Source organism: Myxocyprinus asiaticus, chromosome 40, assembly GCF_019703515.2.
Source record: "Myxocyprinus asiaticus isolate MX2 ecotype Aquarium Trade chromosome 40, UBuf_Myxa_2, whole genome shotgun sequence".
Lineage (NCBI taxonomy): Eukaryota > Metazoa > Chordata > Actinopteri > Cypriniformes > Catostomidae > Myxocyprinus > Myxocyprinus asiaticus.
In genome coordinates, this window is record NC_059383.1 from 4,961,214 (window position 1) to 4,988,591 (window position 27,378).

Consider the following 27,378-nt stretch of genomic DNA (forward strand, 5'->3'; position numbering starts at 1 on the left):
TTTTTGTCTCAGTTTTAAGGATCAAATGTATATGAATGTATCATGAAGGGAAAGTGTGTTAACTTTCAAGAAGGTAACTGTAACGTTGTTGGCTGCTGACAATGATGGCAATGACGAAGACGTGAAGATGAAGAACCCAAGTGCAGTTTATTTACAAACGTGAACCAATAACCCTAACTACAAAACAAAACATGAACATGGACTAAACTAGACTAGACTTGACTTGACTTGACTTGACTATGGCTTGACTTGACTACAGCGTACCAAACACAAACAGCTGTGACGTGGCATGGAGCAGGCTGAGGCGTTGCTGTGACGTGGAACTCTGGCTCGGCGGTGGCCATGACGTGGAACTCTGGCTCGGCGGCGGCCATGACGTGGAACTCTGGCTCGGCGGCGGCCATGTCGTGGAACTCTGGCTCGGCGGCGGCCATGTCGTGGAACTCTGGCTCGGCGGCGGCCATGTCGTGGAACTCTGGCTCGGCATCCGCCTCCCCCACAGTAAACGGGGAACCTATGAACCGTAGGGTGAGGTCGATATATTGAGCCAGGCTGAGGGAACTGCGACCGCCAGGCATCAAAAATAAAATGGACTCATTCAGACCAAATCTAAAACAGTCTTTGAGGGCAACCTCATTAAAGTCCACCTGGCTGGCTAGACCGCAGAAGTCCTCAACATAGTCCTCCAGGGGACGATTCCCCTGACGTAGGCGCAGAAGTAAAACTGCTGGGTCCATGGTTGGTCAAGTATTCTGTAACGTTGCTGGCTGCTGACAATGATGGCAATGACAAAGACGTGAAGATGAAGAACCCAAGTGCAGTTTATTTACAAACGTGAACCAATAACCCTAACTACAAAACAAAACATGAACATGGACTAAACTAGACTAGACTTGACTTGACTTGACTTGACTTGACTTGACTATGGCTTGACTTGACTACAGCGTACCAAACACAAACAGCTGTGACGTGGCATGGAGCAGGCTGAGGCGTTGCCGTGACGTGGAACTCTGGCTCGGTGGTGGCCATGACGTGGAACTCTGGCTCGGCGGCGGCCATGACGTGGAACTCTGGCTCGGCGGCGGCCATGACGTGGAACTCTGGCTCGGCGGCGGCCATGACGTGGAACTCTGGCTCGGCGGCGGCCATGTCGTGGAACTCTGGCTCGGCGGCGGCCATGTCGTGGAACTCTGGCTCGGCGGCGGCCATGTCGTGGAACTCTGGCTCGGCGGCGGCCATGTCGTGGAAATCTGGCTCGGCGGCGGCCATGTCGTGGAACTCTGGTTCGGCATCCGCCTCCCCCACAGTAAACGGGGAACCTATGAACCATAGGGCGAGGTCGATATATTGAGCCAGGCTGAGGGAACTGCGACCGCCAGGCATCAAAAATAAAATGGACTCATTCAGACCAAATCTAAAACAGTCTTTGAGGGCAACCTCATTAAAGTCCACCTGGCTGGCTAGACCGCAGAAGTCCTCAACATAATCCTCCAGGGGACGATTCCCCTGACGTAGGCGCAGAAGTAAAACTGCTGGGTCCATGGTTGGTCAAGTATTCTGTAACGTTGCTGGCTGCTGACAATGATGGCAATGACAAAGACGTGAAGATGAAGAACCCAAGTGCAGTTTATTTACAAACGTGAACCAATAACCCTAACTACAAAACAAAACATGAACATGGACTAAACTAGACTTGACTTGACTATGGCTTGACTTGACTATGGCTTGACTTGACTATGGCTTGACTTGACTACAGCATACCAAACACATACCATCACATTCAATACTTCACAACTACACAATGGAAAACATGAGGCTTAAATACAAGACATGGGAGAACATAAACCAATGAACAAACAGAACTCATTACAAGCTAATTAAACAATAACCCAATGAAAACATGACACAAGAACATGGAGGGAAAACAGGAATCACATGACAAGGGAAACAGAAACACATGACATGAACCAGGAACTAGAATTTCAAAATAAAAGACATGAATCAACACAATACACATGACAGTAACTTCAATGCTGTGTCAGAAGCTGAGGCTAGGGGACTCCTCTTTGTTTGGATGCACCTTGAAACCTTATACCATCAAGCCAAATTGATTGGCTGGTGGCACTTGGCGCTCCACCCCATGCTCACATCAACTTAAGCATATAAGGTGGCACCAGCATCACATCCCCAGAATTTACCTTTTTCGCGGACACGTGTATATCTCTCGTCACCTCTGAAACCCTACACAAGCTTCTACTGTTCTGATCGGCACGTGGTCAGCAAGACAATCTTCTCTTCTTCATGAGTGCTATAGCAGAGGAAGCATACTCTTGGAAACACTTCCGCATGCTATAGCAGAGGAAGCATACTCTTGGAAACACTTCCGTGTTTTCACAGCTGTGTGTTACTCGCTGTTGAAGGTGGTCCCCTCTCTTCCCACTAACGCTCCTCATCGGCTCCTGAGAGTAAGTGGTTTGCTCATTTAAAATGAGCGCTGTATATAGCGTGGGCTGAACCCTCGCTGACACAGTGCCAGTTGAGATTGATTGTGATTAGTTGGCGCGCATGACAGGATTAGGTTCAGCGGAGATGAAAGGAACTATTGTTGGACTCTCATTAGTGGATCATGTATGCGCTCAGGTGAGACCCTTGTATTTTTTTCCCCTTGTTTTAGGTTTTCACTTGAGCCCTAAAAACAGGGTTGAGATCATGTTGGTGCCCAGTCTGTAAATTTCCTTCCTATGAATTAAACTCAACTCAGTTGCCATGTCAACTCACATGACCAACTAATGCGTTCAGTCCATTTTCCCATTAAGTATTGTGCAACATGTGGGAAGACAAGGAAACAGTGATACTAGTTGCACCATATGGCCCTACAGCCACTGGTTCCCGATGTGGTGGAGCTGCTAGATGCTCCCCCATGGGAAATTACTTTGAGGTCAGATCTGCTCTCGCAAGCTGAGGCAGGATCTGGCAACCTTAGCCTGAGCTGTAGAGACTGCATTTCTGTCCTCTGAAAAGGTCTCATCTGACACAAGAGGATTGTTAAACACCATTCTACAGGCCAGGGCCCCCTCAATGAGGTGGCTGTTTGCCTTCAAGTGGTGACATTTTGCTGATTGGGGTTTCTCCTGGGGTGAGGACCCAAAGCATTGCCCTGTGCAGACGATATTTTCTTTTATAGAAAAGCAGTTGGATGCAGGACTCTCTCCATCTACGCTCAAAGTATATGTCACTGCCATAGTGACCACTCATGATCTTTGAGGGCTTGTCTATAAGCAACTCCTCTGCTCAGTAGGATTCTGCATGGTACAAGATGGCTAAGAGCCTTTTTCGGCCTGCTACCATCCCAGTCTGAGCTCTGGTGTTAACACGCACATACTGGTTCCCCTTTTGAGCCATTAGAGGTGGTAAGCTTATTCTCTTTGGAGACTGTGCTGCTACTCTTTGGCATCAGTCAAATGTATCGGGACCTCCAGGCCGTTTGTTCAATAACTCCTGTGTAGATTTTGGACCTGGACTGTCTCCTTCTTTAAGACCATCCTTAATGCTCAGGGAAGGATATGTGCGCAAGTGGTGTTGTTACCCTCAACCTTGTTAAGGGCTCAGGTTGTTACCCTAAAAACATACTTTCCTCCTCCCTTGAGTTGGACCAGGCAAAGATATTACACATGCTCTACCCGGTCAAAGCTTTGAGCATATATATATTGATAGAACAAGTCATTTCAGGGTGTCTGAACAACTGTTAATCTGTATTCGAGGTTGCTTTTTAAGACCACATGAAATGGCTTAACCAGCACAGTTTTCTTTCTGTGTCTCCAATTGAAACATGAAGTTGGTGTGGCACATGTCCAAGGGCTTGTCCCATTTTTAAAATGGCCAGTAGTCTTTAGCAGAGTTGAAAAGAGTACCTGAAAACCACACTTGAGTAAAAGTAGAGATACCTTACTGGGAAAATGACTCTGTTACAAGTTACATGTCACCCATTCCAGTACCACTTGAGTAAAAGTCTAAAAGTATCTGATTTTAACAGCACTCAAGTATTAAGCTCGTATTGAATGTAGGCTCAAAGATGCACTAGTTCTCCAAAACATGCACTTCACACCACCTAAGTGACATGTCAATGAAAAACAAGAAACAGTTGATTTGTGAGGAGAGCAATCACGTGTTTATTTTCTCAAATAGAAATAGAATAGAATGCCTAAATATTGAAATAAATCAAGATCCACACAACTGTCTCTTAAACATCTCTGAATGCAACATGACATCAGGACCAGACACAAGTCCCAGTTAGGCTCAAGTGCTCAAACAGGGCATAAGTAAAAGAATATCCTTCAAAAAGATCTCTTCATTAAAACGAATAAATAAAAAAATATTGAATAAAATTAAATAGTCAGAGCTTACTGTGGCTAGATGTACCCCTCAGTCTCAGAGGGGGAAATCTTTTTATTCAACTTCAACAAAAGCAGGTTCTCAAAGTTCTTGGCATTCATTCTAGCTCTCCTTGGACTGAAAATGAGGGCAGCGGTGCTAAAACATCGCTCACTGGCAGCAGATGCAGGAAGGAGAGTGTTGAGCCTTAATGACATTTTCAACAGAGGTGGGAAGGTTTTCAGGACACCCATGTCCTCACCAGCACACACAGTAGTTTTGGGACGACTTCAGTGTCTTGAAGAAATCCTCTTCCTCTGATGAGCTGTGAGGTCTCCTTCATATTTTCCTTTATTAAGTCCAGACCTACAATACAATACACACTTAGTAATATTTCTGCAACAATTTAGAGATAATTCAACAGCAACTTTTTTTGTTAAAAATATAGAGCTTATATGTACTTATTCTGTTTCTAATCTCAGGACTTCAGTTCCAAAGGTTACACACATTACTAATAAATGTGGTATAAACTATTGGCAAATTTCCCCTAAGTGGTTCATACAATTATGTAGTGTGCCATATTCAAGAATGGGTTAAATAATGAAAATTCACACACACTAGAACACTCATTAGTATTCCCTCTTAATGTTCAACTTAAAATTATGAAATGAGTGTGATACATTTTATTTGAATCTTAAATATGTACTAATTAGTATGTGACCGCTCTTAATTTAGTTTTATATGCAAATTAGTATGTCAACAAACAAGTTTGAGGATGGTTTCATCTGTTGTCCAATAAATTTTAAATTTATTGCAGGAAGCAGGATTGCAGCCACATTCAGCTCAGGATCTTTGAGCATGTCCATGAAGCGCTTGTTCACACCTGCCAGGATTGCATCAAACACGGGCTTGCAGAGTTCCATGGATGTCTTGCCTCACTGAAGTTTGGAAACCATGATGTTGAGTGTTGGTACAAGCCAGCCCATGTGCACATTGGTTTCTCTCTTCAAGATGTTTATTGCTTTGGAGACAGGGGCCATAGCAGTGACATATTCCCCAAGAAAGGCCTTTTCTGCAGGAGTGAACCTATGAAAGAGCAAACTTTTGATAAAAACAATAGCATTTATATTTTGCAATAATCGGTTACTTTTTATACTCATCAGTGACTCCTTGTGTGACTCAACTCCCATCAGGATAGGAATGTTTTATCATAAGATAGTTGATCACTTTGAATGAATTTGTATTGATTTGCAGTTACGTCTCTTCTACTCCATTTTTGAATGAATAGCAAAAGTTATTATTCATTATTATTTTATCTGACATGGCCATCTTGGGATGACCATTCTACTACATTTTATGATGCTATACCAATTGTTACCACCTTTGCTTGTGGTAAGAAGCATAAAAATGTCTCTGATAGCAGCTTTAAAGAAAATGCTTGGCATCATTGCATTTAGGATCATAATAAAGAATAAAATATTAGTCACATGGGGATCTTGAATTCCATGCAGAGGTTCCTGTTAGTACCCTCTCCCTCGTCCTTCATGATCTTTAGGATCCTCTCCGCTGAAAGAAAGGAGTTCCAATGTGTGGTGCTTGGACAAATGACGCACACTGCATTCCTCTTCCACCCTCTCTGCGGCTGTCGTGGACCGGCCACACTTGTTCCCTAAGGCCCAATATTTGGAGAAGGATGATCTTCAAAGGGATGAGGTTCAAAAGATGACAAGCACAATGTTGATGCTTCGGCAAATTAAATTCAAGATCATCCTTGGCCAAAATATCAGCCACCTCAACATATTCAACCTCCTCACTTTTCTCCTCCTCATCTTGAGTGTCATAGTCATCCTCATCCTCTGATGGGGTTGCTGTTGCACCTTCTGCAACAATGTGGTTTTTGTTCTCATCTCTATAGACATGGAAGGCCTTCAAAAAATTTTATCCGTTGTCTGTTGTTATACAGACAACTCTTCCATGGATCTCAAATTCAGAGTGTATGTTGTGTATCACAGTTGCCAGAAAATCAAACGTGTGCAACCCCTTTAATTGTAGATCGACTGGGTCAATCCAGTGTACCGTCATACCTATGAAGCTGCATCTTCTTGAACTCCAGAATTCAGTGGTTGTACAGATGTATTCCACCCCTCTCATGGCTTCTGTTACTCTTTTCTTCTTTTCTCCTACAACTTCCTATATCTTGGGGCATATGGGGGGTCTTGATCACACAGCAGACTTAGGCTGCAAGTCATGAATCAGGTCCTTAATTTCTGCTTTTTCAACCATGCTGAAAGGTTAGAGACCATATACAATGAATAGTAGTACAGCTTTGTCAATGGTTGCTTGAGAAATGGTCTTTGTCTCTCCAATTTTGAGTTGTTTGGTGATGGACTCCATATTTTTGTTCACATTCTTCCTCTGTTTTCTCTGTATTAAAAAGAAACAGAGCAACAATGTTATGTTTCCCCCTATTTTTGAATGTTTCTAATTTAAATGAAATTCAATGATAAATATGTCATCACAAACTCATAGCTAAATGCACCTGATGCACCATTTATAATCTGTAAGAAGACCTTTCCAATGTGCACCATTCAAATGGATTAGACTGCCCAATCCAGCTATCTGACTGTGAAAGTAAGGCTAAAATATTCAGTGGAGTAGGGTACATTCACTTTGTATTGTGAGTTTTAAACTAAACTATAACCATGTCATGTTGCATTGGCAATCATGTTTTGCCAAATCAGTAGCTGTAGTAACTTGTAATGTTATAGTGTTGATGGCGATAATGATCTTTGCCTTTGAGAACTTAGAGCAGGTAATAATGGACATGTCGGGAATGTCTGGTCACCGGGGTGTAGCCTATGTGCATTCGTTTGTGTTTTAACGTGTGCTAAGAGAACGTTGGCTACAATAAAAGCGTTGGTCAAGCCTTCCATCCTTCTCACAACTCAAGTTCGCTACCACTAGAATCACATAATATTAGCCTAAATGAAGGAATTAAGTCATGTTGATGATGTATTATAATCACATTGACCAACATAAGCATAGTTAGCAGCTGACAAGCAGTAAGCTAACATAACGTTGTATTGTCAGATATAGCCTACATTCATAGCTCTCTAGCTAACTTTACATTAAAGTAACATTAAATTACCACTTACCTCAGTGTGCTTCTTCAAATTTGACGTTGAATTCTTGAAGGCACTTATTTCATAGTAGAAACTTCATCCTGTAGGAGTCATTCTGTGCACTAACAAATGAAAACATTTCTTTTAAATAATTCCAGGGATGGTCATCAGTGCTGGCTTCGGCCTCGTCGCTGGCTGCAGCCATGTCCTCATCTGCCATATAAAACACCTGCTGCTGGACTGGCTGAGAGATTCGCCAACTAGCTGCTACTGCACTCACATTTGCATGGAGTAGCCGCCATGTAGACAAGTCTTGGCACATTATGGCAAGAGCGCACAAATCTTGCACCTTCAGTACCTTCAAGACCCTGCAGATGGTGATATTGCCTCTTCTGTTTCAGAAACAAGCCACTTCAGAAGAAGTTAGCATACCATGCAAAATGGGTCATGTCTAGAAGGGATCCCTCCCTTGTCAATCTTGCGCATGCGCATTCTATTATGATGCTATGGTGCTTTTTCCGCTCGCCTCAGCGTATTAATGATAGAGAGCATTAAAAACATCAAAAATATCAATAATATAACATTATTACTATTATTACAGAGTGACTATTACACTATTTGTACATACCTGCCACACAGTCTAGATAATTGCGCTCAAATAGTCTGGTGAAAACAAAGAAATTAAAGACAAACTGCATCTTTGTGAGTCACTGCAATGGCTCAGTTTGTAAGAATGGTATGGATGTGTTTTTTCCATGCGGACAACCTGGATTCAAATCTGCCTTTTGACCCAGTTTTCCCCATCCTGTTACCTGTCTCCACTCTTAATATTTTTCTTTAATACTATATAATAATAAATACAATTAATATAAGGTTGATTTCCTCGCAATGATTTGGTCACGTTAAAGGTCAAAGAGTTAGTGAAAGTTTTGATCCGGGTAAAATTACGGCATGCTCATGAACTGCTTTTAATTTTAAAAACAGCATATGTGTTAATTATACAGTAATAAGAAGATGGCAGCATATGTGCCGCAGTGACGTTCTTGGGTAAACGAGAATGGGCAGCGAGCATTCCTCGTTGCTACAAGCTGTGCAACTCGCGCTCCTTTCCAGTCGAATCGCAAAGAAAAGTGCAAACGCTCCCCACTCAAGATATAAGTCCACAGAGGTGCGGATGCAATCTTTGTTTTATTAAAATGTAAAGTTCCATATGGGTGAACTAGAATCCAGAGCCTCTAATGCAAGGGGCAAACTAGTTACCACTAGACCACCCAGTCAGATGCTTATTAAAAGAACTAATTGATGTACTTCTCCACTGACCAACAATATCTCATGACCGACAGTAGCAGATGTAGAGCTGAATATTATCAAATTTGTTAAATATTTATTTTAGAGCTTGAATTGGTCATCAAGAATGACTATTCATCAAAACAGGCAATTTAAAATAATCCTTTACGAGCGCTTCTTGTTGCTGTGCGACTTCAAATTAATGCTGTGTAAGAATCCCACGAGATTGACGAGGGAGAGATCCCTTCTAGACATGACCATGCAAAATGTAATGAGTAAAGATAATTGTCAACTGAAATATATTGGAATAAAAAGTAGTTTTAAATGTAGATGAGTAGTGAGTGAAAGTTGCTAATATCATTGATACTCAAAGTACAAAGTTACCAAAAAGATACTTAAGTATAGTAACGAAGTACATTTACTCAAATACTTTACACCACTGGTCTTTAGGTTATGTCAAAGTGATGAATCTTGAGTTTCAAATGTGTGTCAGGTGGTATTAGGGGTAAGGGCATTCTCATTCTAGAGAGTTTTGAATTGGACAAAGATTTGTATACGCTTGTATGTAAGATTAATAAATACATTTTAAATGTTTATACTGTATCTGCAAAAATTTGTTTTGTCAACTTTTAGTAGTACACTAGCATATTGATGACCTTAAATCTAACAGATATCAACTAAAAGCTGCAAAACTTTTACTTTGATTTCATGGGTTCTCTAAATGATTGCTTGCATTTAGGTTTTTGTTGTTATTGACACAATTCTGTTTAACTTACAGTGAGCAAAGGCAGCTATTTTATTTTATTTTATTTTATTTTATTTTATTTTTTTTATTTTTTTTGTACATTCAACAGCATATAAATGTATATAAGATGATGAGAAGCATTGCAACAACATAAACAAATGACAAAACATGGATAAAAGTTTATGATTCAATTTAATTAAATTTTATTTTATGACCAGTGAAAATAATAAAATCCTACAGGGCAATAACATTAAGAAAGCAAACATTTACAAGGAGGATAGCCATCTCCCAGTGTATACAGTACAGCAGAAATCATACTCAAACCCTGATCTTGTGTGCAAGTCTGTTTGTGTCTGTGTCCGTGTTAGCATATGTTCCTCCTTTAAAGTTTGTTGGTACTTTAAATCTTGCCAAGCATAATTTTAGCTTTGAAATTAATCGTATTTAATTTTTCCAATGCAATGCGAGCCACATTACAATCTGGAATGCATATGAAGTGCTATAATTGCCCATAATAATAATAATAAAATTAATTAAAAAATAAAATAAAAAAAATCCTAAATGGTTTACTAATTTGTTAACATATATTAAATGCATAAAAAAATCTGAATATTCCAGTTAGTTGTTGTAGAAATAAAATTATTTAATAGGCCAACTTTTTTTTTTTTTCATGTTATTGCCATATTGCCATTTCACTAAAATGTAATATCTCATATCCGAACCATCATTCCTTAATAATTTTTTTCTCCATCCTTTTCTGAATGACGAAAGAGCCACAGCTAAGTAGGGTGCATGATTCATAAATGACTTGAGCTTTTTACAATGTTGAAAATGTTAAAGACATTGATGTGGAGTGAAAAGCTAATTTATATGGTTCAAAGCTGTCATTGCATAGCACAAAGCTGACTACATAAATGACAAATATGCCTAAAATGTGCAAAATGCATTTCAAGAGGTTGGTACAAATAAAGTGTAACATCTTTAGAACAAGTGTCATGGAACATGTATATATGCAGTATCTACGTGTGTGTGTGTGTGTGTGTGTGTGTGTGTATGTATGTATATATATATATATATATATACATATATATATATATATATATATATATATATATATATATATATATATATATATATATATATATATATTATACACTTCTAATTTTTCAACATTTTAAACATCAATACAAGATATTGAGATCTCAATGAACTCATAATTGTACCTCATTGACAAAAGTTTGGCAGTCTCATTACTGTGCATTTGCATACTGTTATTCACACATATCCCAGAGTACACCTTTTGTCACGTGAGCCCAAACTCAGCAAATTCCTAGATGCTATCAAAAAAGTATTTTAAAGAATCAAATAAAAAGGGTTAAATGACATTTAGCTGCATTGTCCAGATGTTCCACCAGAAATGTCCTTGTCCAATGGCAGACCCCAAAGACACCCATTTCCAAAATTTGTGGATATGTATTCATCACTAAAAAAAAAAAATAAAAAAAAAACACAATCTGAAACACAATGCCAGGAGCTTTGTACATGTATGCATACAGAAAGATACCAAGAAAAGCAACTCAGATTGACCATAATGGTGAGCCTTATTGTTTCGATCACATAAAAGCCCTTACTAGTCTATATTGCTACATCAAAGTAATGCATGAATAAGAGGAAACTCTGTCTCTCAGAGTCCAAAAATTAGAGAGGAAAGTTTGGTTTCTTTTCAATAGGTGTTTGAAGAGCAAATTACATCACGCCTCAAACATAAAGGAATTTGGCATTGTTTTAGCAGTACAAGATATATTTATGTGTAGTAGAAAATGACTGATATCTAGACGCATATTCCATTAGTTGTCATCAACAAGCATTTACAAACATGTCTGGAATGGGATAGGCTTACTTTCTAATGGCATGTGAGACAAAGGCAGTGTGGCTGGTACTTTCTGAGTGATGTTTTTGAAAAGGTTGCCCAGATAAATCCAACAAACAAATATCTGAGATGAGAGTGCCTTCTATGGAAGAATTTCAAATTGCAAATATAGAAAAGGCACTACTCTTGAATGGTCATGACTTGCTTAAAGGAATAGTTCACCCTAAAATAAAAATAATTTGCTCGCTTTCATGTCATCCAAACCTGTATCACTTTCTAAAGTGGAACACAAAAAGATACATTTTGAAGACTATGCTGGTCACTCCTTCCCATGTAATTACAATGAACGGGAACTGAAGCTTTTAAGCTTCAAAAAGGATGTTAAGTCACTTTAAGGTATTTTAAAAATGGTTTATGTGATTTATGCACAATATTCGAGTCTTATGAAGCCACTTGATTGCTTTGTGTTTCAAACAGATGAAAATTGAAGACGTTATTTACTGAAAATGTTGACATCCATCCTAACTCCTCTTGGTGCGATCTTGAGATAGTCATAGCATGGAGAAGCTCATTCATGAATCTATGGTAGCAAATTTCATCTTTATCAAAATAGTTCATCCAACGAATATTTGCAAACAGCATAGCAAAGTTGTGTGGTTGGAACTACAACTCTTTACCTGTGGTTAGAAACATAGCTCCTTGTTAGTTTGCAGTGTGGACTAGAGGTCTGCAACCCAACTCGGGCCCAATGTGACCCGAGAACCCGACGGGTTTTGGGCTGGGTTCAGGTCAGTTTTTCAACTAGGACTTCAGGTTGGGGTTTGTAATTAATGAAAAAATAAACAGGCTTACTGAACTTGTTTTGCGCACGCGCTCTCACTCACAGACACGTGCGAATGGACGAGTTAGGGGCCATTCACTCCGAACATGTTTTTGCACGTGTCTGTTCTGTTTTCCGATTGTTTAAACACATGCTGGATGAATGTCTTTGACATTTGCACTGCGTCTCACTTTTTCTTCAGTGTCTCGTGCAGGACCGGCATATTTTAAACACCATGTCAAGTTAAAAAGAACTTCAAATTGTCAAAAACGTATGTTGAGACACCTGCACTCTGTTTCATTCTTTGCGTTGCAACTAGATTGCCTTCAGCACAGTTGTCACAAAGATTCAACATTCTAAACAAGTTCAGGCTGCATAGAGGGGACTGTTGCAGTGTTTCATATTATTCCAGATTGTTCTGCACCAAGTGAAGTTTCAGCACATAAACGGTAAGGCAATGCTTTTTTCTCCTTCTGCTCTAGTGTACTGAGGAGCTGCTGTGCCTTGTTAAAACTGTGTATTTTTACTGTTTCAGTACTGTTACTAATGTTGCCTTTATGCTTACATAAAATGCAGCCTATTGCAACTACTTGCTAGGAGAAGAAATTAGATAGTAAGCAATTTCGGGTTCGGGTCGGCCTTAAAATCTGATGGTATCATTCAGGCTGGGTAGGGTCGGGCCACATGGTCTCGGGTACGGGTCGGGTTCAGGTTTCATTTTAAGGCCCGTGCAGACCTCTAGTGTGGACATCATTTGACTTTGCTGAGGCTTCTATATCTTTCATTCCATATATCTCTTTCATTCTGTCAGTACTTTGACCACGTTTACATGCATTTAAGAAAACGACTTCTGAAACATCACATAAATGTGAGTGCAGCTGTTTAAGGGATTAAAGGCTGTTACGAGAAAGCGTTTTATCAAACACAGTTTCTGTTGGAGAACATGGATTTTATGTGTTTATTTTAAAGCATAAGTGTTGTTTATTTGTTTTGAAGAGTGTGCATGTGCATACAGTATGTGCTAAAGTGCGTCGGGGGAACCCTAAAGTTTGATATAGAGGGAAACCCCATTATTGGAGTGCAATGTATCTGACGCATTACACTGTGCATGCCGCTTTGGTGTTTTCTGCAGCTTTCTCACATTAAAAGGCTGGTGTACGTGTAAATGAGCTTTTATAATTTAATATCCATGCAACTTATTACTCCACCCTCTGTTTAACATCATATTGACACCTATATATTGTTGAACCAACGTGGTTCAAACAATGGATGTGCGACATAGTTACTATGGTTTTGGGAAACAGTCGTGACTAGCTAGATCATTTCTCCAACGATGCATCGTTCTATGATGTTTAAGCAGTGAGTTACGTCGTTGTACAGGAAACACACCTCAGAATGATTATTTAATGAATTGTACTGGTTAACAGCCCAATGGAGGGGAACATTTACAGGGATTTGGTTCAACTGGTTGGCTTAAATTGCCGTTGAATAAAATTAATTTGGTTCAACAGCTTAAATTGCACTCTTTTAAACGCTATCATATGCCTCAGAATTACAAGGGCAAGAGCTACCAGCACAATCTTCAAAATATCTTTTTGTGTTCCACCGAAGAAATAAAGTCATACGGAAGGGTCAGTAAATGATGACAGAATTTTCATTTTTTGGCTGAGCAATTCCTTTAACCAAATGTGATGCTAGCAAAAAGCAGCACATAAAACATAACTCTAGTGCCAGTATTCTTTATATGCATTGTGCGCCAACCATAATATCTGTCACAAAAACCATTAACCAAAATACAGAATAAAGAGTTATTTAATGCTAAATATAAAATTGCATTCCAACATCAAGACGTTAGTTTACATTCTTTCTAAGTATCTACTGTAGTCCATTCTTGAAAATGTCTGTGAAGTGTCCAAATGTGTGTTTTTTATTTTATGTACATCTGCACGTTTAATCACCAAAAGTTTATAGTTTCTAGTGGATCAAAAAAATAAAAATAAATAAATCATACATGTACTGTATATATACCTATACCCGAATCTCCCTATTGTTCCATACAACTTGAAACAAAACACACTCTCTCTATGTCAAGCACTGAGTTTGTACCTTGTAGTTACATTTAGCAAAGCTCAAAATTAATATTCACATCTCTAACACTTTGTAATATTTACATGACAACTAAATAAATAGTATGCTTTATGATATACACTTTGATCGTTTTTAATTTCTCTTTTTTTTATATATCCATGAGTAAATGAATGTTTTTTTTTTTCCTCCACTGAGACATGTTTTATTGCTTTTAATGAAACCCTATTAGCATATCAATATAATACTGTATATAATTTAAGATCCAGAAAACTAGACTAGAATGGAGAAACATGACCTTGGTTGTAGGTAGCATTGTCCAAATCAAGCTGAAACAGAAAAGCTTCATCCATGCAAACTTGTTCCATGTACAATGCTAATGTAATGCAAAACATTTTACTATGTGTGTTAGCAGAATAGCAGTTTCTCGAGTATGATTCAGCTGGGAGAATTCACTAAGAATGAACTGATTGCGCTGTTTGGTTGTCTGTGATGTTTTAGGCTGAAAAATCTGTGCTAAACTCAATTTGCACATTGCAGCTGCCCATCTTGCAGGCCGGTTCTGAGCGCTATATTGTGTAGAATGCAGCAGACTACTGCAATCTGCCATACTTTACTGGGACTATACAGCATCACTCCACCACTGTCAACTCTTTAAAATGCCTTAAGTGTGCTGGTCTGCACTTTGCATCATTAATAAACCACTTCATTAACCTTAATAAAGGGTACAATCCAAGAATGGAATATTCCAGGTTCATTACAAGTTCAGCTCAATCACATTTGTGGTATAATGTTGATTACCACAAAAAATTAATTTCAGCTAGTTCCTCCTTTTCTTTACAAAAAGCAATAATCTGGGTTATGGAGAGGTACTTACAATGGTGAATGTGGCCAATCTGAATACACTAAATAGTCAATGATTTCAAAGTATAGCCACAAGATGGAAATAATGTGTGTTAACATAATTTTAGTGGGACAAAATTGCTTACTACTTTTACTATCTGAAGTTATGTTCAGTTTTACAGTTTGTTGCCATGATGATGTAACTCCATAAACCTTTAAACCCTAAAATGACAGTAAATGATTATTTAAACAACTTTACGCTTGTAAAAACACTTCAATTAGTTCTTCTGTTAAAAATTGTGTGTTATTTGAGCTGTAAAGGCATACTCAGAAACTTTTTGTTTGTGTCATATTGGACTTACAGTGACACCTAGTGGTGTGGATGCAGCATCATTCAAAATCAATAGTTTTCAGTTACAGATGCCATTGTAGAAATTCACTATTCACAATCAGCCATGACTAATTTAATCCAAGAGTGAAAGTGTCCAATAACAAGACAGTTACTGAGATAAAGCGAGTAGTATTCAGCTGATCATGTGATTCTAAAATGGCAGCACCCATGAGGGCGCCCCCGCCCCATGTAGAATAAAACAGCTTTTATGAGGTTACTGATATGACTGGAGTTCTCATCTCATGTGTGTTCATGATTTTATGCATATGTTTCTAAATTGCTATTCATTTCTTTAGGAGTAAAACTTTTTTAATGGGGAAAAAATTACTGATTGCACCTTTAACATTTCTACCCCACTCACTACAGCTTAACTTGTATTGAAACCAAAATATTCCTTAAATGTAAAGTGTTACAAAATTGGTGCACAAACGTCTCTTTTGAATAAAATTACATTTACGTCCTGCTTTCAGTGAGTGGTAATAGTGCAATGGCACTGATTTTTTTTTTGTGAATAAATTGTCAATATCAATAATAAGCCTAATTTACATAGAAAGAAGACGCATTTGCACTGAAAAGAATAACAGTGACATAAATACTGCAAATTTAGTGCCTGGTTATACTGGATTGCTGTGGTTAGTGAAAAAGACGCAGGTTTTTGCACTGAAATACTGTGTGGAAAAGTTGTGCAACTGTTTAGTGAATTCACCCTACTGTGTCTGTGTGTATATAGAGTTCCCTTTCAATGCAGTGGTATGTACATAATGCAGACCATCTCTTTTTCATATAGGAAGATATGTTACATATGTTGACACAAACTTGAAAGTGGGAACTTGACTATCTTTGAAACAAATTCGAGACAAATAGTTTGTTTTCACTTTTTTGTTGTTTTTTGTTGTAAAGAAATATAAGAAAAACGAACGATAAAGTAAAGCAAAAGGAGAAGAATTAGTGGGGTTGTAGGGCGCCCTGTAGTTTGGGTTTCTTATTCAAGTAAGTGGCCCAGTACACCAGGTTAAAGGTTCCGAAGAGGAGCGGGAAGGCTATTCTGGCAATCCGATCGATCTTGCTCACGCTGTTGAAGGTTTTCTTTGCCTCGGGCGGCTTGGGTTTGGGCTCTTCCTTGGGCTCGGTTGGGGGAGGAGGGGCACTTTTAGCAATAGTTGCCAAACCAGGGTCTCTGGCAATGTTGGGAGCAAAAGCTGTTGCTGTTGCAGCAGTGTAGGTGTTGTTCTTTTTCAGTAAAGACTCCTTCTTCTTCTTTTGCTGCAAAGGAGGTCAACAAGAAGTGTCATCAACTGCCGCTAAAGCAGAATACTGCTGTTAACCAACTTACATTGGGATAGACTGTATTATAGACCAATAATCATGATTCTTCTCAATAATTCTTACCAGCTTAAGGAATAGTTCACCCAAAATGTATACTCTTTATAATTTACACCTTATGTCGTTTCAAATGCACAAGATATTCTTTTTGTTTTCCACTGAACACAAAAGGAGAAGTTTTCACAGCTCTTGAAAATAAAAGTGAATGGCAATATTTACTTTCCAGGTTCGAAAGTGCAATTGACTTATGCTAATTTTAGGTATTCGGATGCCATTCAATGGATTTGTGTGAGGAACAGGCCAAAATGAAAGTTATTACTTGCTAAAAATCCAACATAATCACACAGGATCACACAATTGTGACGCAATGTGTTTGAATTGAATGTAAACAATTTGAGAGGTTGTGATATGCCTTAACCCAAACCCCAGACATGTCAACATGTTCCTACCCAATTTTCCAGTACCCTGACGTCGACCTCAGACTCACAAGCACGCTTTGGGGTTTGGGTCAAGGCATATGGCCAATAAAATATGCATTCTTGTTGACTGAATAACATCATTTACACCTAAAAACAACTCGCTTTCACTCAATTTTGTTGCCCCTCTGTGGACAATTCACCTGGAAACTGGAGATCAAACATGCCCATACATTCAACAACACTTCCACCTTTGACCACTGGGGGCAGTGATTTGAATTTCTGTAAGCACAGACCGATTTTAGCTGAAAAACATTCTACATACTGTCGCCGAATTCACAGTGAGACCAGTCTGAAAATTCTTCCTTTCTGCCATAGCTCTCAAATCGTTTGCATTCATTTTAAAACATTCAAACACACTGCATGACAACTGTGTCATAAGATTACAGAAAATCAATGTTAGATTGTGTTTTAAATCATAAAAAAAAAAAAAACTCCCTACCAAAAACCTCAACCCTAAAACTAACCGACAGTGTCATAAAAAACAAATGTGAAATGAAAAACACAATTACTGAAGCAAGCACGTCATTTTGTGGAGTTTCTATTTAACTTTCAACTCAAGTGTCTCTTGTGCTCCTGTGCAATGCAAGTGAAAATATGAAATATATGAAAATATTAAATTTAATGAAAATTAATAAAAGTCCTTGTTGTTGTAGCACTAGTGTTCATTTCACCAGCGACACATACTAGCCACATAAACATCATTTTGCAAACATGTAGGTATGGTAACGAGATTCTGAGACCAGGTTAATCATAAAGATTAGGATGACATAACGTCGAGTAAATGATAGCAAATTTATTTTTTATTTTGGGTGAACTAACCTTTCTTTTAATATTTGTATCAATCATTATTGGGCCAAAGGTTTTTCAAAGTTTTTTTGGTGATGTAAAATGACTTTACCTTTTCTGGCACTACACTTTTTCCATCCCAGGCATAACCCCTCTTTGTGAAGTAGTTCACCGTGGCAAACTCAATGAGAGCAGAAAAGACGAAGGCGTAGCAGACAGCAATGAACCAGTCCATAGCTGTGGCATAGGCCACCTTGGGAAGAGAGTTTCTGGCACTGATACTCAGGGTGGTCATCGTCAGAACAGTGGTCACTCCTGCAAGTGAGAAAGTGTTTGAAAAGTGTTTGAATTAAGCAAGTATGTCTTGATCTAGTCTAAACATGAGATGGCACACCCATGGACAGTCCGTTCGCTGAAAGACTGGTGCATACTGCACAATCAGTTGGGAAAATCGCAAGCTCTAATGAGTTTGCCCATTGTGGTATCGCCTATTTACCATCCATAATTGGCACATAAAAATAATAAAATTACGTCTCTTCCTGTCTAAGTAGACAGATCTAGGCCAGAATAATCTGCAAAGTGGACTTCATGCCAACATTCAGAAGCAAGACTAGTCTCGAACAAGGTTGCTGATGCAATATAATATAGATATGCAATATCTATCTAAAAGGAAATTGGCAGATTTTGCAGTCTATTGCTGATGATCAACCAGCATGCATATTTGTTCCATATGGCACCACATCACCATCAATGTGAATGGACACTGTAAAATTGATTAGACACGTAAAGCATAAGTTGCCATTTCACTGGCAGCCTGTGCATTAAATTTTCATTAGATGGTGGAACACTTGCCTGCGCTGTGGACAGCGGCTAGATTACTCCCTCTAGCATCCCATTTACTTTACATTTAATGTAAAAGTAAAATGTAATGTCAATTTACCATGTGAGAGAGGTCCAATTTATGTCCGACACAGCACACCACAGCAATGAGATATTAATGAGCATCTTTATAGTACAGACATTAGTTATGTTACGTGGTCAGCAGGAAATGAATAAATCAGATGTTCCAAAGTTCAAAGTCACGCTATCAATCTAAATCTAAAATCTGCACAATGAAATACAAAACAAGATCCAGTGTAATAAAAGCTCAGGTATTAAATAGTAAATATCAAACCCCATTTTTCTTTCATTAAATAAAAAAGTCATATTCAGCGATCTCCTTATGCATTACTCTGATATAAAAATACATATTTACTGATATGTGAAGAGTGCACCACATCTGAAACTGGCATTAGTATTGCAAGACTTATCTGTTATTCCCTCCTGTCCAAAACGCAATTACAGATATCTACAATTAAATGTGTACTAGTTGAAATTACACTTTTACATATCAGCGATGTACTTCTAATTTGTAAAAATGATAATTTTTCATTTCAATAATTACATTGTTACTAGTCCAATTGTCCATTCCAGATATCAACAATTGAATTACATCTATTAAAACTGGTCATTTTTTATATCGGTAATTTGGTTTTCATTAGTGGCAATATTAATTAATATCTGTAAAGGCATTGCAACTAGTAAGAAAGCCAAATCTTTAAGGCTTAAAAATATCTTTAATTACTCTTCCATTTATTAATTTCTGAAATCCATTTCCAGAAATCAGAAATATAAAATCTAACATGTTGAAATGCATCTACAGATATAAAAAAATAAGCATTTCACTAGTTGCAATTCATTCATATTTGTAAAATGTAATGATTGATATAAAAAATGACAATTAATACTAGTTAGTACTAGTACATTGCTGATATGTGAAACTGGGCAGTCAACTACTTTCAACTAGATCATTGTGAAATTCTAGTGAAAATGCTGTTACAGATATCCCTTCAAGTAAATCTTACTTGGTTTGAAATTTTGTTATCTAATGCAAAGACATTCATGCATTTTTAAATGTGGCTAAAGAGTCCAAATACTTTTTTTTTTGTTTTTACTTATCTGTAAGCAGATTCAAGCAAAGTTAAATTAAATGTTGTATTTAAACTACTTTAGATGTGTTTTTAGACAAGATCAATGCTTGTCTGAATTAAAATGTCCCGTGTAACACAACACAGCAAATATGGATTTTATTCAATGCTCATGCCCATTAATAAGGTGAAAATGTATAATAAATTACACGTATGCTCTTAAATAGTCACTGGTTACTAAATCAATGACTTCTATTGCCACACTATTTATACCCTCTGCTGGCTGTTCCAGCATCTTTCTTCATGATTTATACTCTGCTCTACTTTTCCATACATGTTTTAACCATTCATTAGCATACTCTTGTCACCAATTCAATTCAGGGATAATTAATCCTGACCTACTTGTGATATGTGAAGTGTAAAGAACCACCCAGAGCTTGTTTTCCTGTTTGTGACCATGTTTCCTCAGAGAAAGCATCTGTAATGTTCATAATGAGCATCTGGATAGCAGTAAAATATGTACGCTGTATCTGGTTTGCACTGTATTTGCAGAAATTGGTGTGCACATTGCATTATCATTGCTAATGTCACTGTTAAGAACAACTGCCAAACATTCTACAATAAGAAGTGTTGTCTTGTGAACGTTAAGGGATCAGATCTTTTAAGATGAGTGGGGAAAAGACCATTTTTACGGTAGGAAACGAGCTGCAAAGATGACTTGTCTAGTAATTTCAGAAACCGGAAACATTCTAAGAGGCATGGTCATGAAACTGAAATTGTAGTACATATATATGACTGCATTACTATTCTCCAGCTATATGAAGATATGAATAATAATTGAGAAACACCAAATTACTGTATGTATTTACACTTTCAACTAAAATGTGTAAATGTGATTTATGCTGTATTTTATTTACAGTAATTCCATAGATTTTTTTTAAATAATAAACTCAACAAAGGCTTCAAATCTAAAATGTGACAGGATGGGCTGATAGTCACAGTGATTTTACTAGTCTTGTACAGATGTTCCCCATGGTAAAGCTCTAATTACATTAGTAAAGATATAACACAGTTATCTAGAACTTCCACACTCAATTTAGTTTCATATAAGTAAGTATTATCTCTTTCTAAAGACAATTTATATCTTTTAACAATGTTTTCCCTGACACACTCAACAGGGAAGGAGACACATTAAAAAACAGAGAGTAATGGCACTTCAACACAAATTAAATAAACTCTCTGATGTGTTTTGTAACACTGTTAGGTTAAAGAGATCTGTTGAGATCATGATTAGAAAAGAAAAGAAAAATATTGATCATTCACATTTGTATTTAAACTTCATTTTAAACAATAAGAGTCATACATTATTTGTCATCTTTGTATGCATGCTGGTTTTATTTGTTATTAAGGGCATTTAAATATGTTTTACATATAAACATTTAAATTATGTTATTTCCTCAACATTCAAGTGAAATTTAAATATGTTGTTTATATGTTTATGCTAGGGGCTAATTCTATAAGATTCTGTTATGTAGCAGTAAGTTTTAAAAGGTTAGTTCATATACCTCAGCTCTGTTGGTCCATTCAATGCAAGTGAATGGTGACCAAAACTTTGAAGCTCCAAAAAGCAGATCAAATCAGCATAAACATAATCCATAAAACTTAAGTAATTTAATCAATGTCTTTTGAAGAGATCCAGTCAGTTTTGGGTGAAAACAGACCTAAATATAACTCCTTTTTCACTATAAAACTTGACATCAGCAGTCTCCTTGGCGGTCATGATTTCAAGCTCGATTACACTTCCTATAGTACCATCTAGCACTCTGTACATGCATCAAGCACTAGGAAGTGTAATCAATCTTGAAATCATGATCGTGCCTAGAGACTGCAATGGCAAGATGTACAGTGAAAAAGACGATTTATTTTGGTCTGTTCTCACCCAAAACCAACTGGATCACTTCAGAAGACATTGATTAAACCACTGGAGTCTTATGGATTACTTTATTAACAGTCTTATATATATATATATATATATTATTTTGGTATTGATTTTATTAATAGGGTCTAAATATTTTGACACTTTCTCCACACCTCTGAAAGGATTCTAAAATAAGGATAATACTGTCGAATCTGTGACAGGTAAATCTTGAAAATTGTTGATGAGGATCTCATTAAGAAATGTATTTACTTCTTTTAATAATAATAATAATAATAATAATAGCATATAGTATGTCCTGAATCTGTATTTCATTAAATGTATGATGAAAGGCCATTTTTAGCAGTTGTTTCTGTTCTTATTCGAGTTCTGGCTGTGTCTCAAGTCATTTACCCATTTCTCTCTCCACTGATTGAATTCTATTGTTTGACTCAACAATGTTATCGCTGCTATTGAGATGTTTACAGTCACAATATAAGGCTTCTTACTGGTTTAACGTCCTCCAAAAGCCCAGCTCTTTGGAGTTATACTTCAGCACGATATATAACCCTGTGCTTCATTGATATAGCTCCTCCAATAGACCCGTAATACTGGACATCAGTTTCCTATAACATCATACTCTTGTGACATAACTCAATTCTGCACACAAAAATCGAATTGCCTTGTTATATGATCAAGTTATGGCACTGCAGGGCTGATTGTCAGTGTGTTGTGATATATTTTGTCCACAGCATGCCATCACAGAGATTTACACCGTTGTGCATTAATCATCAAATACAGTGTGAATCTTTTCAGTGTCAAATCTGTGAGGATATGGAGTCATTTGGCTGCAATATGTGTAAGAGAGTTGAAGAGAATCCTTTTATTTCACTGCCTTGCATGCAGCAAGATTACTTCTTAGGATTAATTTTTTTTATGTAGGTCTTCTTCTTTATTAATGTGTCCTATAAATTTGTCAACTTTTGATTATACAAGGTTACATACAACCATGGGTGTCACTTTGTTTAAAAAGTGATGGGGACATGGGTGGAGGGTGTTGACATCACAAAGTTATTACAAAGGTTACAATGCACATAATGTCAAATAATCTTTTACTGTTTTGATAATTAGTCATTCTTTATGACCAATTCAAGCGCTAAAGTAAATATGTCATAATTAATTTGATAACTTGATCTGTTGAGATTGTGTTAGTCAGTGAATAAATCCACTGATGAGCATAAATTCAGGTCTCATGGTAAAGTTTTTGCCTCTAGGACAAGAAGTTCTGGGTTCTAGTCTGCCATAAAATTACTTTTTATTTTATTAAATGAAGATTGCATCCATACATCAGTGGACATACAGTATCTCATGAGCAGGAACACATCTGTTTGCATTTTGCTTTGTGATTTAACTAGCAAAGGAGAGTGAGGCACGGAGCAAGCAGAGTGCATACACAAGAAAACATCACCGCTAGCTGCCACTTAACGCCTCTGGTAACAGCCGCAACGAACACTCATGATAACATTAAAAATATCAAAATCCAGTGCTGGATCACACACAAATGAAATGAAAACTCCTGTTCAAGAACTAGAGATGTTTTGTCTGCACTAGATACTTACTTGATGAAAGCTATTTCAAAAAGTGGTGGGGACAAAATTGGCGAAGGCAATAAGTGGTAAGGACATGTCCCACCCGTCCCATCCGTAAATGACGCCTATGAAAACAACTGATGTAGTTCACTGTTATTAATCAAGAGGTCAAAGACAAATAAGTCCAGGAAAAATCTTTTAAAGATCTACTTTAAAACACATTTGAACATTTTAATACAAAGTTCCTAAAGCATTAATGTAATATTTGTATTAATGCTGTTTTCATATGTTTTCAAACATTTTCATACCATTTGCAACAAAAGTTTTGATTTAATGACTCTAAGTAGCAGTGTAACCATCATGTAAATACATTTTTCTTACCAGTGCTGGGAGTAATCTGATTCAAAGTCAAAAAGTAGTGTATTACATTATATTTTAGATATTATTTTGAGTCTGCTTAGCAAAGATAAAAAATAAATAGATAAATAAATAAATTGCTAAAAGTGTTAAAATAACTTACAAGTAAAGTGATTAGTTGTGTAAATACATTTTCCAAAAAGTATTTAGTAAAGTAATCTGATAATTATTTTAAGAAGTAATTAGTAATTTGTAGTGAATTACTTTTTTGTGTAACTTACCCAACACTGTTCCTCACACCTTTAATATGTGAGTGTACTCATCCTAATCATTATTTTCAAATGTATTTTAAAGGTTTTGAAACATATTTCTATTGGTAATAAGTCAAATGCATTTTTGAATCATGAATATAATTTTTTTGGTCTTTCTTTATTTTATTGGACAGTAGAGTATGACAGCAAATCATGGTTGAGAGAGAGAGGGGGAGTTGGATCAGGATATGACCCAGGTTAGACTCAAACCTGGGTCCTCATGAGCAAACATCTCTTATATGTCCTGAGCACCACAGCACAGCCCACTGCACCACGGCTCATTTTATTTGGGTTTTTACCATTTGACAACCTGAACTAACCTTGCCTTGTTGTAAAAACTTCAAACTCTCTGATATTTTAAGAGACTTATTGGTCTTGACACACAGTCATGAAGGTCAGCAGGGGTCATCTCTATGATATCACTTCCTATTTTATAGTTTTCTTGTTACATGAACAAAATGGCTTCCTTCATGTTGGTTAAACCACACAGACTTTGATTTGGTGGAAAAACATTATTATTATTATTATTATTATTATTATTATTATTCAAATAATAATATTTTAAAACAAACTTGCTTCTCTCCATTTTTAAATTATTATTATTTTTTTTTATTAATACTAAAATATTATTCCACATTACTTAATAGTGTTTTGTTTTTTATTTTTGTTTTATTTTTTCAATCAATTCAGCCTCTTAAAGGGTTAGTTCACCCAAAAAGTTAATCATTTCCTCACCCTTATACCAAATGTGAAATTGCGACCGTGACCCACAGTAGCCACGTCAATGTGATCAGCCTGCAAGAACAAACATTTGGCTCAATTTTGATGTTTTTAATTTTGTGTATGAATTTCTTTTATCTGCAGAACACAAACAAAGATTTTTAGAAGAATATTTTAGCTCTGTAGGTCCATACAATGCAAGTGAATGGGTGGCAACATTTTGAAGCTCCAAAATCCACATAAAGGCAGCATAAAAGTAATTTATATGACTCCAGTGGTTAAATCCATGTCTTCTGAAGCGACGTGATAGGTGTGGGTGAGAAACAGATCAATATTTAAGTTTTGGTGATTCACATTCTTCGTACATATCGCCCTCTACTAGGCAGGGAGGAGAATTTATGACAAAAAAGGACTTAAATATTGATCTGTTTCTCACCCACACCTATCATATTGCTTCTGAAGACATGGATTTAACCACTGGAGTAATATGGATAATTGAATGTTGCCTTTATGTGGATTCTGGAGCTTCAAAATTTTGGCACCCATTCAACTTGAGGACCTACAGAGCTGAAATGTTCTTCTAAAAATCTTCATTTGTACACATCTGGGATGTCAGGAGGGTGAGTAAATGATGAGAGAATTTTCATTTTTGGGTGAACTAACCCTTTAATGAGATTGTTTTATGACTTCAGCCATAACATTAGTATTGTGTTGTTTAAAAATTTATATAAACTTGTTTTCTTTGCATTATTTGAGGTCTGAAAACATGGCATCTTTTTTGTTATTTTGACCAGTTGTCATTTTCCGCAAATAAATGACAATATTTTTATTTGGAATTTGGGAGAAATGTTGTCAGTAGTTTATAGAATATAACAAAAAATGTTCATTTTACTCAAACACATTCCTATAAATAGTAAATCCAGAGAAACTGATCATTTTGCAGTGGCTCTTAATTTTTTCCAGAGCTGTATATATATATACAGTTAGCCTGCGAGAGTTGAGACACAGACAGTCCTCACATGCCCCTTTAAATGTTTGCATGAGATGCAGCATTTGGGAATACAGAGTGCCCAGTCAGGAGACTTCCCACAAGAGCAGCCTGACAGGCTGACAGAAGAACAAAATTTTTCCTTTCTGACACGTGTTACATAATACATCACACAGACACACTCACACTCAGAGCCCTCTTGGCACAGTTTAAAACTTTGAGTACCATTGTGCTCACTGTCCAATTAAGCATTTATGTTTTTGCAGTTTGTTGACGTCTCCTCTGAAAGAACTAACAATCTCTATTCACGCAAACACTTTAAAACTACTGCGTGAAAGTAAAAGGTTTTGAATAAAAGTGAAGTCTTGAGTTAAGATCTAAATTCAAACGAAGGCTGTATCCAAAAACAGAAGTTTAAAAACATTTTTTATTTTCCCCTATATTATTTCATAGGCAGAAATCAACCCGATTGGCACTTCGGTTTCCAGTTCTGTTTAGGTTTGCCAGCTGCCCTGTGTAAGCCGGGACGTCCTGTATTTTGGTCAAAATATCCTGTATTTTAGCTTTGAAATGCTCGAGGGGGAACCCCCCACCCCATCAGGACAGTCTCTTAGAAAACAGCTGCCTATGCTGGTAGTAGACAGTAAGGCAGCTCATTAGGCTTTGAAAAGGAGCTGTGTTGCTGTGACACTAACAGCCTATTGATTAGTTCACTTAAAGATCAATTAGAGCACTCACCAAACACAGTTCTGGCAGGGACAGATTCTCTGTTGAGCCAGAAGGACACCTGGGACAGGATAACTGTCATGATACATGGCAAATACGTCTGGATGACAAAGTAACCGATCTTCCTCTTGAGGTGGAAGTGTGTTTTCATGACAACATATTCTCCTGGAAGTGGATGGGAGAGAGATTTGAGTGAGAAAGTATCAAAGAAAAACATATACATGAATTAATTCATATATCTATGCAGTACTGCCTAAATGTGTTATACTGTTTATGCCAGATTATGCATTTTTTGGCACTTCATATAGTGCCATTGAACTGTATGTTTGTTGCACTGTTTGGCCATATACACATGCATAAATACTGTTTAGGGCTGTCGATTTAACGTGCTTATTTAATGCGATTAATTATGTAAAAACTAACGCATAAAAAAAAGGCAATTAATTATGCCCCCTGACACGTATGTAAATTCTGTCATAAAAGTATGGATTTTCCTACCATACAAGCAATTCAAGCTTGAAGTACATCTGTTTTTTACGAGCCGCACAAATAGGTGGCAGCGCACCTCAACAGACCTCATAAGCAGCCCAGCCACAGAATAAGAACCACTCACTTAAGAGGAAGGGGGGTGCAGCACAACAGAATACAGGATACTTTTAACTTGACACAGCGTCCTAAAAATA

The 27,378-nt window shown here is 37.2% G+C and overlaps 1 protein-coding gene across 3 annotated transcripts in view; it reads right to left on the minus strand.

The window, feature by feature from the left end:
• Positions 1 to 9,698: 9,698 nt before the first annotated feature.
• The window catches only part of LOC127430668 (gamma-aminobutyric acid receptor subunit alpha-1-like), a 45,859-nt gene continuing 28,179 nt past the window's right edge, over positions 9,699 to 27,378 (minus strand). For all 3 annotated transcript variants that reach the window (XM_051680612.1, XM_051680611.1, XM_051680613.1), the window contains exons 8-10: positions 26,708 to 26,860; positions 18,235 to 18,437; positions 9,699 to 16,797 (exon numbers count right to left, since the gene is read on the minus strand). In XM_051680612.1, coding sequence (XP_051536572.1) covers positions 16,480 to 16,797; positions 18,235 to 18,437; positions 26,708 to 26,860 — 674 coding nt within the window. In that variant the 3' untranslated portion in view covers positions 9,699 to 16,479. The remainder of the gene's footprint in view (positions 16,798 to 18,234; positions 18,438 to 26,707; positions 26,861 to 27,378) is intronic.